General features: G+C 47.4%; 1 protein-coding gene and 1 long non-coding RNA gene across 12 annotated transcripts in view; one reads left to right on the forward strand and one right to left on the reverse strand.

Moving 5' to 3' along the window:
* FOXN3 (forkhead box N3) overlaps positions 1 to 12,034 on the reverse strand; it is a 373,286-nt gene that overhangs the window by 219,181 nt on the left and 142,071 nt on the right. For 7 of the 11 annotated variants that reach the window (XM_019744763.3, XM_019744745.3, XM_074327057.2 and 4 more), the window contains one exon: positions 1,954 to 2,510. In XM_019744763.3, coding sequence (XP_019600322.3) covers positions 1,954 to 2,496 — 543 coding nt within the window. In that variant the 5' untranslated portion in view covers positions 2,497 to 2,510. Of the gene's footprint in view, positions 1 to 1,953; positions 2,511 to 5,895; positions 6,111 to 7,609; positions 7,632 to 12,034 lie in introns of those variants that run through there. The other 4 variants (XM_019744789.3, XM_019744736.3, XM_019744771.3 and 1 more) reach the window with 3 other exon arrangements.
* LOC141570515 (uncharacterized) lies at positions 7,624 to 11,552 on the forward strand. Its single transcript, XR_012494559.2, has 3 exons — positions 7,624 to 7,747; positions 8,057 to 8,225; positions 8,324 to 11,552. It is a non-coding gene; the product is annotated as an uncharacterized LOC141570515 (long non-coding RNA).

Below are 12,034 nucleotides of genomic sequence, written 5' to 3' on the forward strand. Positions count from 1 at the left end.
TTCAGAATGACAACTGTCATCCCTGGAAAATACGACTGGGGGAGCAGGGGATGCACAGGAAAGAGACGGCTCCCCCGACACACCATCCAACACCCGCTTGCCACTCCCAGGGCTGGTGAGCAACCCTCCCAGTCGCTGTGCACGTTCTGGCGTTGCTCATCTAACCTTTCAGAGCGTGCGTTTGCTCAATTACTTTGATGTGCACTGGCATGATGGCGCACACGGCGACGCGGGCACGCGGTGACTTGCACTGTTTCTCACCAAACTGAGAGCTCTGCTCCTGGCTTGTATCAGTGACCTGCAGCTTCGGGGGACCATAACAGCACTTTCTTCTCCACATTCTAACCCTGGAACTGCTCCCTAAAACTTTCCCTTCCTTGCCACGAGGGCCCACCTCTACAGGAGCTTTTAATACCACAGACTTGGCTCTTTACAGGAGAGAAGTGAATTTTTCTCTGACTTCAAAGAATGATCTTAAAACACTCAACAGAGCCAAGTCCATTTGTCCATTCTGAGATGTAGAGGGAAGGAGGAAAAGAAATGGACACCCGGGGACAGCAGCAGCGCCTTACAATTGTTCCAGTTATATAAAAATAGGACCTGGCGAAGGAGGGCCCAGGACACGTGAATATTCACACATGCACACTGGGTCAGCCGTCACCTGTACCAGCGATCAAAGGCAAAGGTCCTTAGTGTCCACATCTGTCCTCTCCCAGGCAACGCCCCTCCTCAAACCCTGCATGATGCCCACTCCCCATCTTGAACACGAACTCTGAGTAAACAGTATTTGCAGATAAGCATGCCCTGTTGCAAGGAGAAATACAACTTTGCCACTTGCTTATTCGTATTCTTCCATGCCAGACAAGCAGAATTTTCTCAGGCTCAAGATTCTACTGGAAAGAGAAACATGTTTCTGAAGAGAAAGAAATTAAAGGCCCGAACACTGCCTGGCTGCTGACCCTACACAATTGTGATCCTGAGCCAGAACCTGAACTTCAAAAAGGGTGAAAGCAGACCATCAGCTGCACACTGCACCATGATGACCATGGAAAACAAAGCTGGAAAACCGCCACACGAAAACTTTGTGGAGAAAACATTTTCTGGCAATTTATTTTAACTGTGGCTACATTACCTTTCAGAACTCCAAGTTAGATCACAATTTTGTTTTCCAGCTCTAGCGGTCGACCCAATTTCTATTGTACCTATTATATTCCTTACAAGAAAGGTAAGGCAAGTTATTAAAACCATCTCCTTTTAGTGGACCATGAAGCTCGCTCGAGCTAAGGCTTTAAAGTCAAACTTCAATGTTTCTTAAGTCAGTCTCTGGTGAGAACTTTACCGCGAGCCAATTTTTCAAAGTCAGGGAGTTCCAAAGTTGCCAAACACTTAGGTAGACACCTGATTCTGAGTCACCTAGGCAATTCATGTCTGTCTATGTTTAGTCTTGGAGTATATAAGTCTGCTCACGCTGCCTTCCAATATCCACTACTGTCCATTTATTCCAGAATCACAGAGATGTTGCCTTTCCCCAGTTACCTTTCAAAAATAAATGCCATTTTCCTCTAGTCCTTCGTGGCAAGTTTTAACAAATACACACACACACACACCCTCATGGTTAACGGCTGCCCCTTGTACTCTAAACCCAAACTGACCCAACCACACTGAGGGAAGAACCAATCAAGGGTACAAAAACTACTGTTTTGTGATTATGTTTAGATACCACAGTGGGAAACCCTCAATCCAGCACAAATACCAAAAACCATATTTAATTAATTAATATGCTTAAGGAACAGGAAGCTCTTTACAACTATCTAAATGAATAAAGTAGAACCAAATTATCCACTTACAACTACTGTTTCAATGTGGTGAGTTTACATTCCTTAACAATTTTTGAACGGAGAAACATTTTTAATTTAGAAAAGAGAAACTGGAGTTCCAGACACAGAGGCTTACCTGACTCCTCTCCTTGTCCACTTTCTTAAAACACTTATTCAATGACAAATTATGTCTCACTGAGTTTTTCCACCCAGTAGGTGCATTTGCAAAATATGGAAAATGTTCCAAGATCCAGTTGTAGATATCCTTTACTGGCAGGCGCTTGGTTGGAGAGTCCTCGATGGCCATAAATATGAGGCAGCTAAACGAGTAGGGGGGTTTGCAGTTAGGGTTCTGCCTGGCATCGTAGGGCATGTCAGAGTGGGCAGGGGATGGGGGCGTGTCATCGTCCAGGTCCTGGACGGGGCTGACACTCCTGAGGACCGACTCCCCAAAGCTCTTCAGCAAGTTCTTGCTCTCGTGCAGCCAGTTCAGGTTGGTCAGCTCTTCATCTTCCATGGCTCCCTCTTCTAATCTGATGTCAGGCAGAGAAAAGTCGAGGTCATCGTCTTCCTGAAGGGCCTTGGAGAAACCGCTGCCCCGGTAACACTGACTCAGCCCACTGGAGACACTAATTCCTGAGCTTTCTGGCTTCTTACTGGGAGGCATGACTGGACCCATTTACGTGAAGGCTCCTGGCAAAGACATTACAGAGAAAAGATGAGTTAGTGAAACCCACACTGGAAAGGCAGCTGTGCCCTCTTAATTCTTTTGCCCACCCCTACCCAAGCCACCTTGATAGACCCCCTACCACATAAGAACACCACCTCATGGCTCCCACAGCGTAACACAAACCCACAATTCCACCACAGAGATGCATAGGAAGTAAAATCGGTCCACCACGCATACAGCACGGTGCCCTGTCACCCCCCGCAATACAGTAAGGCTGGAAATATTTAGAGCACCTTTAATGCACAAATGCGAATAAAAAGAACGGGAAATTTCACAATGCCTTCTTCCTGGACCTAAGAAGACTCTCCTCTCCCTGTGATCCTGGGAAAATCAGTTATTTCTTGCTGCCTCAGTTTATCTATAATACATGGATAATGTACAAAGGTAAAATTCTTTCGAGCCTCGTAATAAACACTACATAATAAGCTCAATGCGTAACTCCTATCACTTGGGTAACAAGTCTCATTGTTTATCGTTCTCAAAAAAAAAAATACCTCTAAGTTTAAGGCCATTTGTTTCAGATTAAGTTCAGCTCTTTCCACACAAAGACCATCACAACTGCCTCAGAATAAAAACTGTGGCCACAGTGAGCATAAATTTGGTAGTGTTTTATTTGATTTTTCTTTCCCTCTATAAGTCATGACCAAAAACTCTGCAATTTTAATTACATTTGAATTCTCTGGATTTGAACTGGAGGAAGAAATATTATTTAATTTGATTGGGACACTACACTCTGAAAAAAAAATAGTAACTTCAGGCATGACACAAATAAAAATGGGAATATGAAAGACAAGCCATTAGTTGAAATTAGAATTGCTAAAAGTATCAGGAGAGCAAGGGGCAGCTTCAAGACAGGAAGGCAAATTCACAAAAATTGCTACAGAATTCTCTTCCGCTCCCCCCCCACCCCCATTTGTATCAATGACTTATAACAGGGAGTAAAATATCTGATAAGGAAAGAAAATGAGGATGTGGCAAGAATGACCCAGGCAGATACAAAGCTGTTCAACCCCCCGTATTCAATGTAAGACAGAAAGAACAGTGCAGATAATGAGAGAGGTCTCCCACTCTCCGTTTGTAGCGCTCAAACAATGCACATGGTTTAAGAAGCGTGTCTTTCATATTTTTCCCCCTGCAAGTAAGAAGATCAAGCAATCTATCTAGAAAAGGAACGAAAAAACCAAAGCAAAGACTTGAAATGTCCACTGACACTATGCCTAAAATAACTGCCACCTCAGCTGGGGAAGCTCTAGAATGGAATTCTAGAAAGCATAATGTGGGGCACTACACAGCAAACCAACGGCACCCCAGAATTGTAGCACTATCCCTCCTCTAAAACATGGACAAACAGAAGGCCTGACAGCTCTCTGGATCGGCTGTGAGATGCCCAAGGCTAAGGAAAGGAAACCGCGATGGCCATCTAAGTCACCGAGCAGGGCAGTTTGGACACCTTAAGTTCATCCACAGGGAATATTTCTTTCTGTCACGTACTAACCTGAGTAGTGCATGACATATTTTAAAGGATAAGCTAGTATCTTTAGGCTTGGGTTTTGACAGAGACCAGCCTTCTTTATGAACAAATCAAAGCAAGGTTTGTCTCTTTCAAAGTTTCCTCAGATCCCAATGAAAAACCAAATTTTCTGATAACCAGGAATATCCACATAGTAGAATACAATACCCAGCCACTAAAGTCAACTTTAGCTCCAAACGAAAGTTTTATGTCTCCTGAGCTTCCAAACAGGAAAATTATATCATGGCTGACAGTAAAGTAATTTAATTGCACTGTTGCTATGACAACATGCTGCTCTCTTTCTTTTTAATTTGCTTATTTGTCAGCAGCTTCCCAAAGGAACTAACACACTATTCTCCATGTTTTCTTTTGTTTTAAACAAACATTGCCAGCAATATGGTTTTACTAGAAAAATGGCACTGTCGAGAACAGGGTTATGGGGTTCAGTCCCTTTGGATCATTTGCCTGCTTTGTGTCTCTGTCCCCCACCCATGCCCTCCAACTGTTAACTGCATCCCTATAAATCCACATTTTATAGCAACAGTATCAAGAGCTGCTGATCACTACAGTTCCAATTTAAAAAACAGTTCCCAGAAACCACAGCTGAGGAGTTTTCCATTATTATACTCAAACTACATAATTCGCCAAATCTTTTTTTTCTCCTATTTCAGAGGGAAAAAAAAAGACTCCAGATCATGTGAGTCTGCAGTTAAGCAAACATTTTTAATCTGCTGCCAAAAAGGTTGCTCCACCAGACACCTAAATAGTTATTCACTAGTGACCTCCTTACAACTTTTCGGTTTGCTATTGGTTATGTCCCCGCCCCTCATACACACCCTCTTTGTTTTTTTATGACTTGCTGTGTTTTGTTATCTTTTTTGCTTTTTAACGGACTAGAGGCAGCAATAAAGCTAGTTTCTGGCCGGCTATCAGAATGTCTCCAAATAACTGACAAAGACATTACTGGCCCAGCTCTGAACAGATGTTTGATGTGAACTTTAAAAAGTTAAGAAATCCTCCCCAAGCGAAGCAGAGCAGCCGCGAGTTTAGGGGGGGGGCCGGGTAACCCGCCCCCCCTTCTACGCGCGCGCGCGCACGCACGCGCTCCACTCCCTAGTACAGTACTTGTCAAAAACATTTCAAGGGGACCTGCGGGAGCGGCGATTGGTTGCGTCCAGAGTCAATCAGAGGCGTTGCCAGGCAACGGGAAAACTGCTCTTCTCTTCGTATACAGGGTAATTGGGAGCTCGCATACCTTCACTGCCGGTCAGATGTCATAAACCTTTTATTGGCCGCACCGCGGCAAGCCTTAAAAACACATCAATAAAAGCCCGCCGTCCCCCAACTTCTCCAGGGCTCAAGGAGGGTTTCAAAGAGGGCCGGGGTGAGGAGGGGTCGGGCCTCGGGGGTCTCGGGGGACGCTCACTGCGGGTGCCAAGCCTGCAGTTTGTGGGGGGAGGGTATCTTTGTTAGGCGCCTGTTTCTCATCTTGGGGACTCCCCTTGATCAGCACCCCCACCTCCGCGCTGGAACGGCGGGGATCCCGTCCTCCGTGGAGAATACCAACTGTTTCTTTCGGGTGTCTTTTTGGAAATCAAGGCACCGGGAAAGAGCCTGCACGTCGGGTAGGAAACTCTTCGGACCCGGCAACTTCCCCGCTCGGGGGCTCCGGTCTCCCCGCCCAGCCAGGCCCCCGCCCCGCGCCCTCCTCCAGGAACTGCGGAGTCCCTCGACTGTCGGGAGCGGCGAGGGCGCCTCCAGGACCGCCTCGGACGAGTGCCCCCGCCCCAGTCTGCCAATCCCGCTCCGGCGCCGGCGGGAGCGCGGAGCAAACTCACCTGGCCGGAGCCGGGCGCCGGGATGCGGGGGCGCCGCTGTCCTTCAGCGGGAGCCGACAAAGTTTCGCGGGCGCCCAGCGGGCATCGCTTGGTGGCCCGGCTAAGCAAGCGCGGGCGCGGTGCGGCGAGCCCGGGGCGGCGGGCGGCGGGGGGCGGCCGCAGGCGCGGGCGGCAGGGGCGCGGGGGTCGCGGCGCGGCATGGGACCTGCGGCGTCGGCCCGGCGCGCTGCGCGTCCTCCCGCCGGCCCCGCCGCTCTCCCCGCCCCGTCCCGCCTCCCGCTCGCCTCCGCCGCGGCGCGTCGGGCCGGGGCGCGCCGAGCGGCGAGAAATTGTTTCCACTGCAAACAAAAAAAGGCGACACATGACCAGGCAGGAGGAGGGGAAGCGCGGGGAGGGAGTGGAGCGGGGGGAGGAGGGGAGGGACAGAGCGCAGGGGGCGGAGGGAGCCGGAGAGAGGGAAAACGTGGGCCGGGCCGCCCGCGGCCTGGGGCGCGCGGCGCGGACTCGCGGGGGTGGCCCCTGCCTGCCGCCCTGTGCGCCGCGGTCGGTCCCTCACCCGGGAGCTCCCGAAGCGCAGCCGGGGCCGAGGCCGGGCCGGGCCGGGACAATTCCCCTCCTGCGGCACCGCGGGGCCGGGGTGGCTGGCTCCGGGTCCCGCGACCAGGAGCGCCCGCGACCGTGGGCGGCAGGGCTGGTGGTGCTGGAGGCGCGTGGCCTGTCTCTTCCCCGGGCTCCGGCCACGCGGGCGAGCCGGCTCTGGGCCGCTGGCAACGTGTCGCCGGAACGCTCCTACCCCATCCGCATGCCTTACATGGCTCGAAAGTAAAAATAAAAAGAATTACGATGCGGGCGAGGCTTGCGAGGGGGAGAAAAGATTCCACTTCTCCCCAACTAAGGCGTCCTGGCGGGACTCCCAGGGCTGTCCCCGGCCCTCCTCCAGGGCCCACCTCGTGCCCCGGGGGGGAAAGGCACAAAGGCACTGCAGCCTCCGGCCCAGGTGGCCGCTCCTTCAGTCGTTTGCCGGCGGGGAGGGAAGGTGGCCATTACAGATTACAGAGCCAGAGGCCTAAAGGCCACGCCGGTGGGGCCTCTCCAGCTTGTTGTGCTCAAGGCCCGACCTACTTCTAAACCTCTAGCGAAAACAAGCTTCATCTCCTTCACATTTTGAGCTCGCAAGAACCCGACAATTTGCAGGGCCACCCAGCAAACGGCGCAGCCACCACTCCAAGTCATTAAGCTCCTCCAAAGAACAGCCACCCACTGCTAAAGCCACACCAAGCAGCTGCCTTTAGAGAAGATGAAAGGAGAGTCCAACAGGACACCCTGGTGGTGACATAAATAAAAATATGATTGCACAACACTCCCAGGTAGCCAAATCAGTAGGTTCCTCCACAGAAGAGAAGTCCAGGTCACTCCTGCCACCCTACCTGAACTCATCTGAGCCAATGGAAAGGCCCTTTTGAGCTATGTGAAAACTGCAGGAAAAAACAATAAGGTGGGGAGTGATCTCCCTCAGAAACCCCTCTAGCTTGCAGTAGAGTACACTGTAACCTGGCCAAAGGGGGAGAAAAGGCCCACAGGTGTCTCAATTTTTTTTAATTTCAAAAAATAAGGAAACCCTAATCAATCTGAAAGTCATTCTCCTTAACAAAGCTTCAAGATGGTGGGTGGCAACTCTTCAGCAAGGATATTCACCACAGGCATCTTTACTTACCAGTATGATGGCAAATCCCAACCAGAAGATGACTCAGAAGTGGAGGCCCAAGGGCAGCTTGAGGTCATCCAGTCCCACCCCATTAATTACTGAGCACTTGATGTGACCTACCCTAAGCCACCAAGCAAAAAGTGTGAGGTAAGAGAAACAAACTAGATCATCTCTGAAGTCAGAACTGGTAACAAAACCAGGACAGGAGCTCAGTCTAGTGCAGGCCCCACCCCTCATCAGCATATCAGTTGAGGGTGCTAAATGTCCCATCAAAGGAACCAAGGTGAGAGACCTTTGTTCTAGCACCTTACAGGCTGGGTGAGGAATAGTCCCCTTCCATCATCAGTTACCAGCCCTCCCCTTCCCCAACCACATTCACACCAAGGCTAGAAATCTCTTTACATTAAGTAGAGGTGGCATGTTATTTTTACCCCCAGCACTTTCCTTCTTCCTCAGAGTGCAAGATGAGAGGATGTGACATGGAATATGTCATTCTTAAAACTCTCCGGGCAGGCTGTTAGCCTCCAGTGACTGAACCAGCCATCTTAGGTGAACAAAAACTTCAAGATGAGCAAGCAAGTCTTGGGCCACAAGAAGCCCTAAGCAGAGGGTGGAGTATGGTGAGGTAAGCTGCTTTTATTAGCTCACCTGTTTTCCTCTGTGTGTTTTTTGATCTATTTCATTCTCAAGCATACTTGTTAATTTCTCTCTCCCATTACAAAGGTACCAGCCTGAAGTGGTGGACCAGCCCTGCCTGATGTGGAGAGCAGAATACACATGTCTGCCTGTCTGTCTGTCTGAAATGGGGGGTCCAGACCTCTCCTAAAAGCCAAAGGAAGGCTTAGTGTGGCTTTGTCACCTTACAATTCTGTAGAACCCCAGCTCTGGGACATGCTCCCTGACAAAAAGGTACAGAGGCCAAATTCATTTAGGAACAACCTCGGTCTCAGTTCCCCTTTCGAACTTTTCAAAAAGTACCCTGTGCCTTTGACCCTGAGAAGTCTCAAAGAAACAAGTGGAAGTGTTTAAAAACACATCTGACAGCAGAATCTTCTGTATTCCCTAGAACTCACTGTGAGCAACACTTATTTCCTGAGTGGGGACTTGAATGGACGGACCATTTTGCAACCCCGTCTGGCCATGGGACGGGGTGCACATAAGTATATGGGAGCAGGGGAACCCAGATTCCAGCCCAGTCAGTCCCCAGTCAGTGTGGGTCCTGGAGACCTAAGGCAGAGTACAGTGATTGTATACACCAAAACTGTATTATAAACATTAAACTTGCTAAGTAACTAGATCTTAATTCTTCCCAACCCTAGAAAAAGGGTAATTATGTGACATGATGAAGGTGTTAGCTAAGGCTGCAGTGGCAATCATATTGCAATATAAATGTATCGAATCAATACATTGTACTCCTTAAACTTAGACAGTGTTGTATGTTAAGTATATCTCAGAGGAGGCGGGTGGAGGAGAGCATGAATCTAGGATGAATCTGGGGAGGGGAAAGGAAAAAATGGAAGACCAAAAGCAGGCAGAACCACTCAAAGCATTGCAGTAGTAATCCATACAAAGGGGAACAAAGATTATTTTTTTCTAACTTTTTTAAAGTTAGAAAAAAATGCTACACTATTAAAATGGTGGTTCCCTCTGAGTGGTAGAGTCATGGGATAATTTTTTGCCTGCTTCTTTCATACTTGTCTATATATTTTCCAAATTTTCTACAATGTGCATCTGTTACATTTCTAATATTCTAATAATAAAGGGGGGAGCGGTTTCCATTAGATCAGTGGTTCTCAAACTTGAGTGTGCATCAAAATTACCTGGAGCGTTTATTAAAGCACAGCTTGCTGGACCCCACCCCCGAGGTTCTGATTCCATAGGTCTGGGATGGGGCCTGAGAATTCACATCTCTAACAAGAAGCTCCCAGGTGATGGCTGCCTCTGCTGGCCCGGGGACCACACTTTGAGAGCCACTGAATTACAGAAAAGTGAGTGAGACTGGAAAAAATGAATGCACAAGAGCCTTCAAAGGAACAACCAAGAGGATTCTGTCCAATGATTGAATATGAGAAGAAAGGGAGAGATTATGGTCAAAGATAACTTCTTAATCACGGGTTGACTAAGAGTCTCTTTGAGATAACATGAGAATGCTCTCTGTAATGATTGAAAAAGCTCCTCACTTCCTTCCCTTCAATGCAGAAGGAAGAGAGACCCAGCACCACAGCTGGAAAACCCTCCACGTCTTGGTGAGTTTCAAGACTTGGCCAAGCATCATCCTCCCTTGGGGTTTTCTTCTGGTGCATTCTTGGTGTTTACATGACAGGTTCTGAAGGGTGGCCTGGGAAAAGGCTTATTAGAATGTCTGCAGAAGGGAATGGAGCCAGGAAGTTTACTTGAAGAGGGAAGGAAGAGTGTGTGGGGAGGGAAATTACAGCTGAACCAGTGAGGTGAAGTAATTACATTAGCTCAGGTGACCTAGCCAACCAAACTTGAGCTTATCAAGTCGCCTGGTGAAGGCAAAATGGAAATACAGAACCTGTCAACTCCTCTTTGAGCATACACACAAGTGTGCGCTGACGATCCAGAATCCAGATTTAGTCAATTCATTCAGTCAACAAGTATCTAGCCACTCTATGTCCAGTTATTGTGCGGAGGGGTCTGGGAAGGAACCAGGAGAAACAAAAGAGTGGCACTCGCCCTCCAGGATTGGGGAGACGCAGTGAGCATTTATGAAGCAACAACAAATAAACACACACAGCCTATACCACGGCCAGAGGTGGTATAGCACAGCAGTTAACATCAGACTCTTCGACGAGGCTCATATTGTCTGTCCACCACTTACTAGCTAGGTAACCTGAGTCAAAGTACTTAACTTCTTTCTCTCTACCTAGTTGCTTCATCTTAAAAAAAAAAGGTGTTTAGGGGGGTGGCGAGGGAGGATAAATAGCAATACGTACTTCATAGGGTTGTACTGAAGATTAAATGAAATAATATTTGTGAAAAACATAATAGCGCCCTGGCACTTAGCACTATTTTTGTTAAATAAATAAATCAAAGAGGAAATTATTGACATATTTGACTGCATAACAGTATAAAATTTGTGTATAGTACCAGAGGTCATAAATCAAGTTAACCAAAAATGAGGAAATAGTTGCCATATATATGAAAAAGGATTAATATTTTAAATTTAGAACACTTCCAACTCAATGAGAAAAAATATATATAGCACCCTAATTATAAAAGGGCAAATTCACAAAAGGAGAAACAAAAATGGTAATATACCCATGAAAAGATGCTCAACCTCAGTGAAAACAAAGTGATGCAAATTGCAAGTGTGATATCTCATTTCACCTATCAGATTGGCACAGACTTAAAAAGAATAACCATACTGATGTTGGTGTGGGTGTCGGGACCAGTGGGACTCAGCACAGCTATTCAAGAGTGTCGTTTGACAAAAGGAATTAACACTTAAAAGAGCATAGCCATTGACCCTAAATTTCCAACTTCTAGGAATTTATCCTAGTTAACTCTCCACCAGACCGCCTATCTCCATGAGGCCATAAGCTCCCCGAAAGCAGGACTCACGCCTATTTTATTCAGCAGGTACACTAGGACTTCCTCCAGTGTCTGATACACACAGAAGACCCTCATTATGTGCTGACCCAATGCACTGAAATATGCAACAATGTACAGAGGAGTGTGTTTGCTGAGACATTGTTTAAGATCGTGAAAACATGGAAATTGTGGAAATCAGAGGCTAGAGGCATATTATTGTATTAAGTGGGGCACAGTGCCCCAGGTTCCCTTTGTTCCCTTTCCACTTACGTTTTCCAGTCCTTTTAAGTAAAGCGCTCCCTTTTCTGAATCACTTTCACATTCTCATATGCTGTATGTGTGAAACAATTTGCAAACATTTCATAAAGTAAGAGTTTGGGGGAAAATAAATATGTTGTCAAAGCTTTTCACCAAATTGAAGCATTTTGTGATCTTTTCAATCAGAAGGGACAAAATGATCCCCCTTCTGAAAAGACCAGGGCTCCCAGCAAACAGGAGAATTGCTAAGTATAACCAACATTACACCCTACACTATGAGGTCTATTGTCTGGTTGTAAGAAAGCTTTCAATTTACAGGTTTTGAGTATCAAACTTTCTCTACAAACCCTCATGTAGGTTCAAAGATGAAGGGAATACTCTTAAATTAGGAATTTGTGGGGGAGGGGGAACATTTACTCTCTATTTCCAGATGGCTCTTCTATAACAATTTATGCTTATAAGAGAAGCAAATGTGGTTACATGTTATCTTTTTTTGCAAATCTGATAGAAAATCTGTGCCCAGCTGAGGCACTCCACATGGCCCGAACTATTTCTGCTGCTTCTGCCTTTCCAGAGATAGCCCCTATAGTGGGGAGCTTGCCGTAGAAGAGGCTGCCACTC

Source organism: Rhinolophus sinicus, chromosome 3 (assembly GCF_057876585.1).
Source record: "Rhinolophus sinicus isolate RSI-liver-muscle chromosome 3, RSI-T2T, whole genome shotgun sequence".
In the NCBI taxonomy this organism is placed as follows: Eukaryota; Metazoa; Chordata; class Mammalia; order Chiroptera; family Rhinolophidae; genus Rhinolophus; species Rhinolophus sinicus.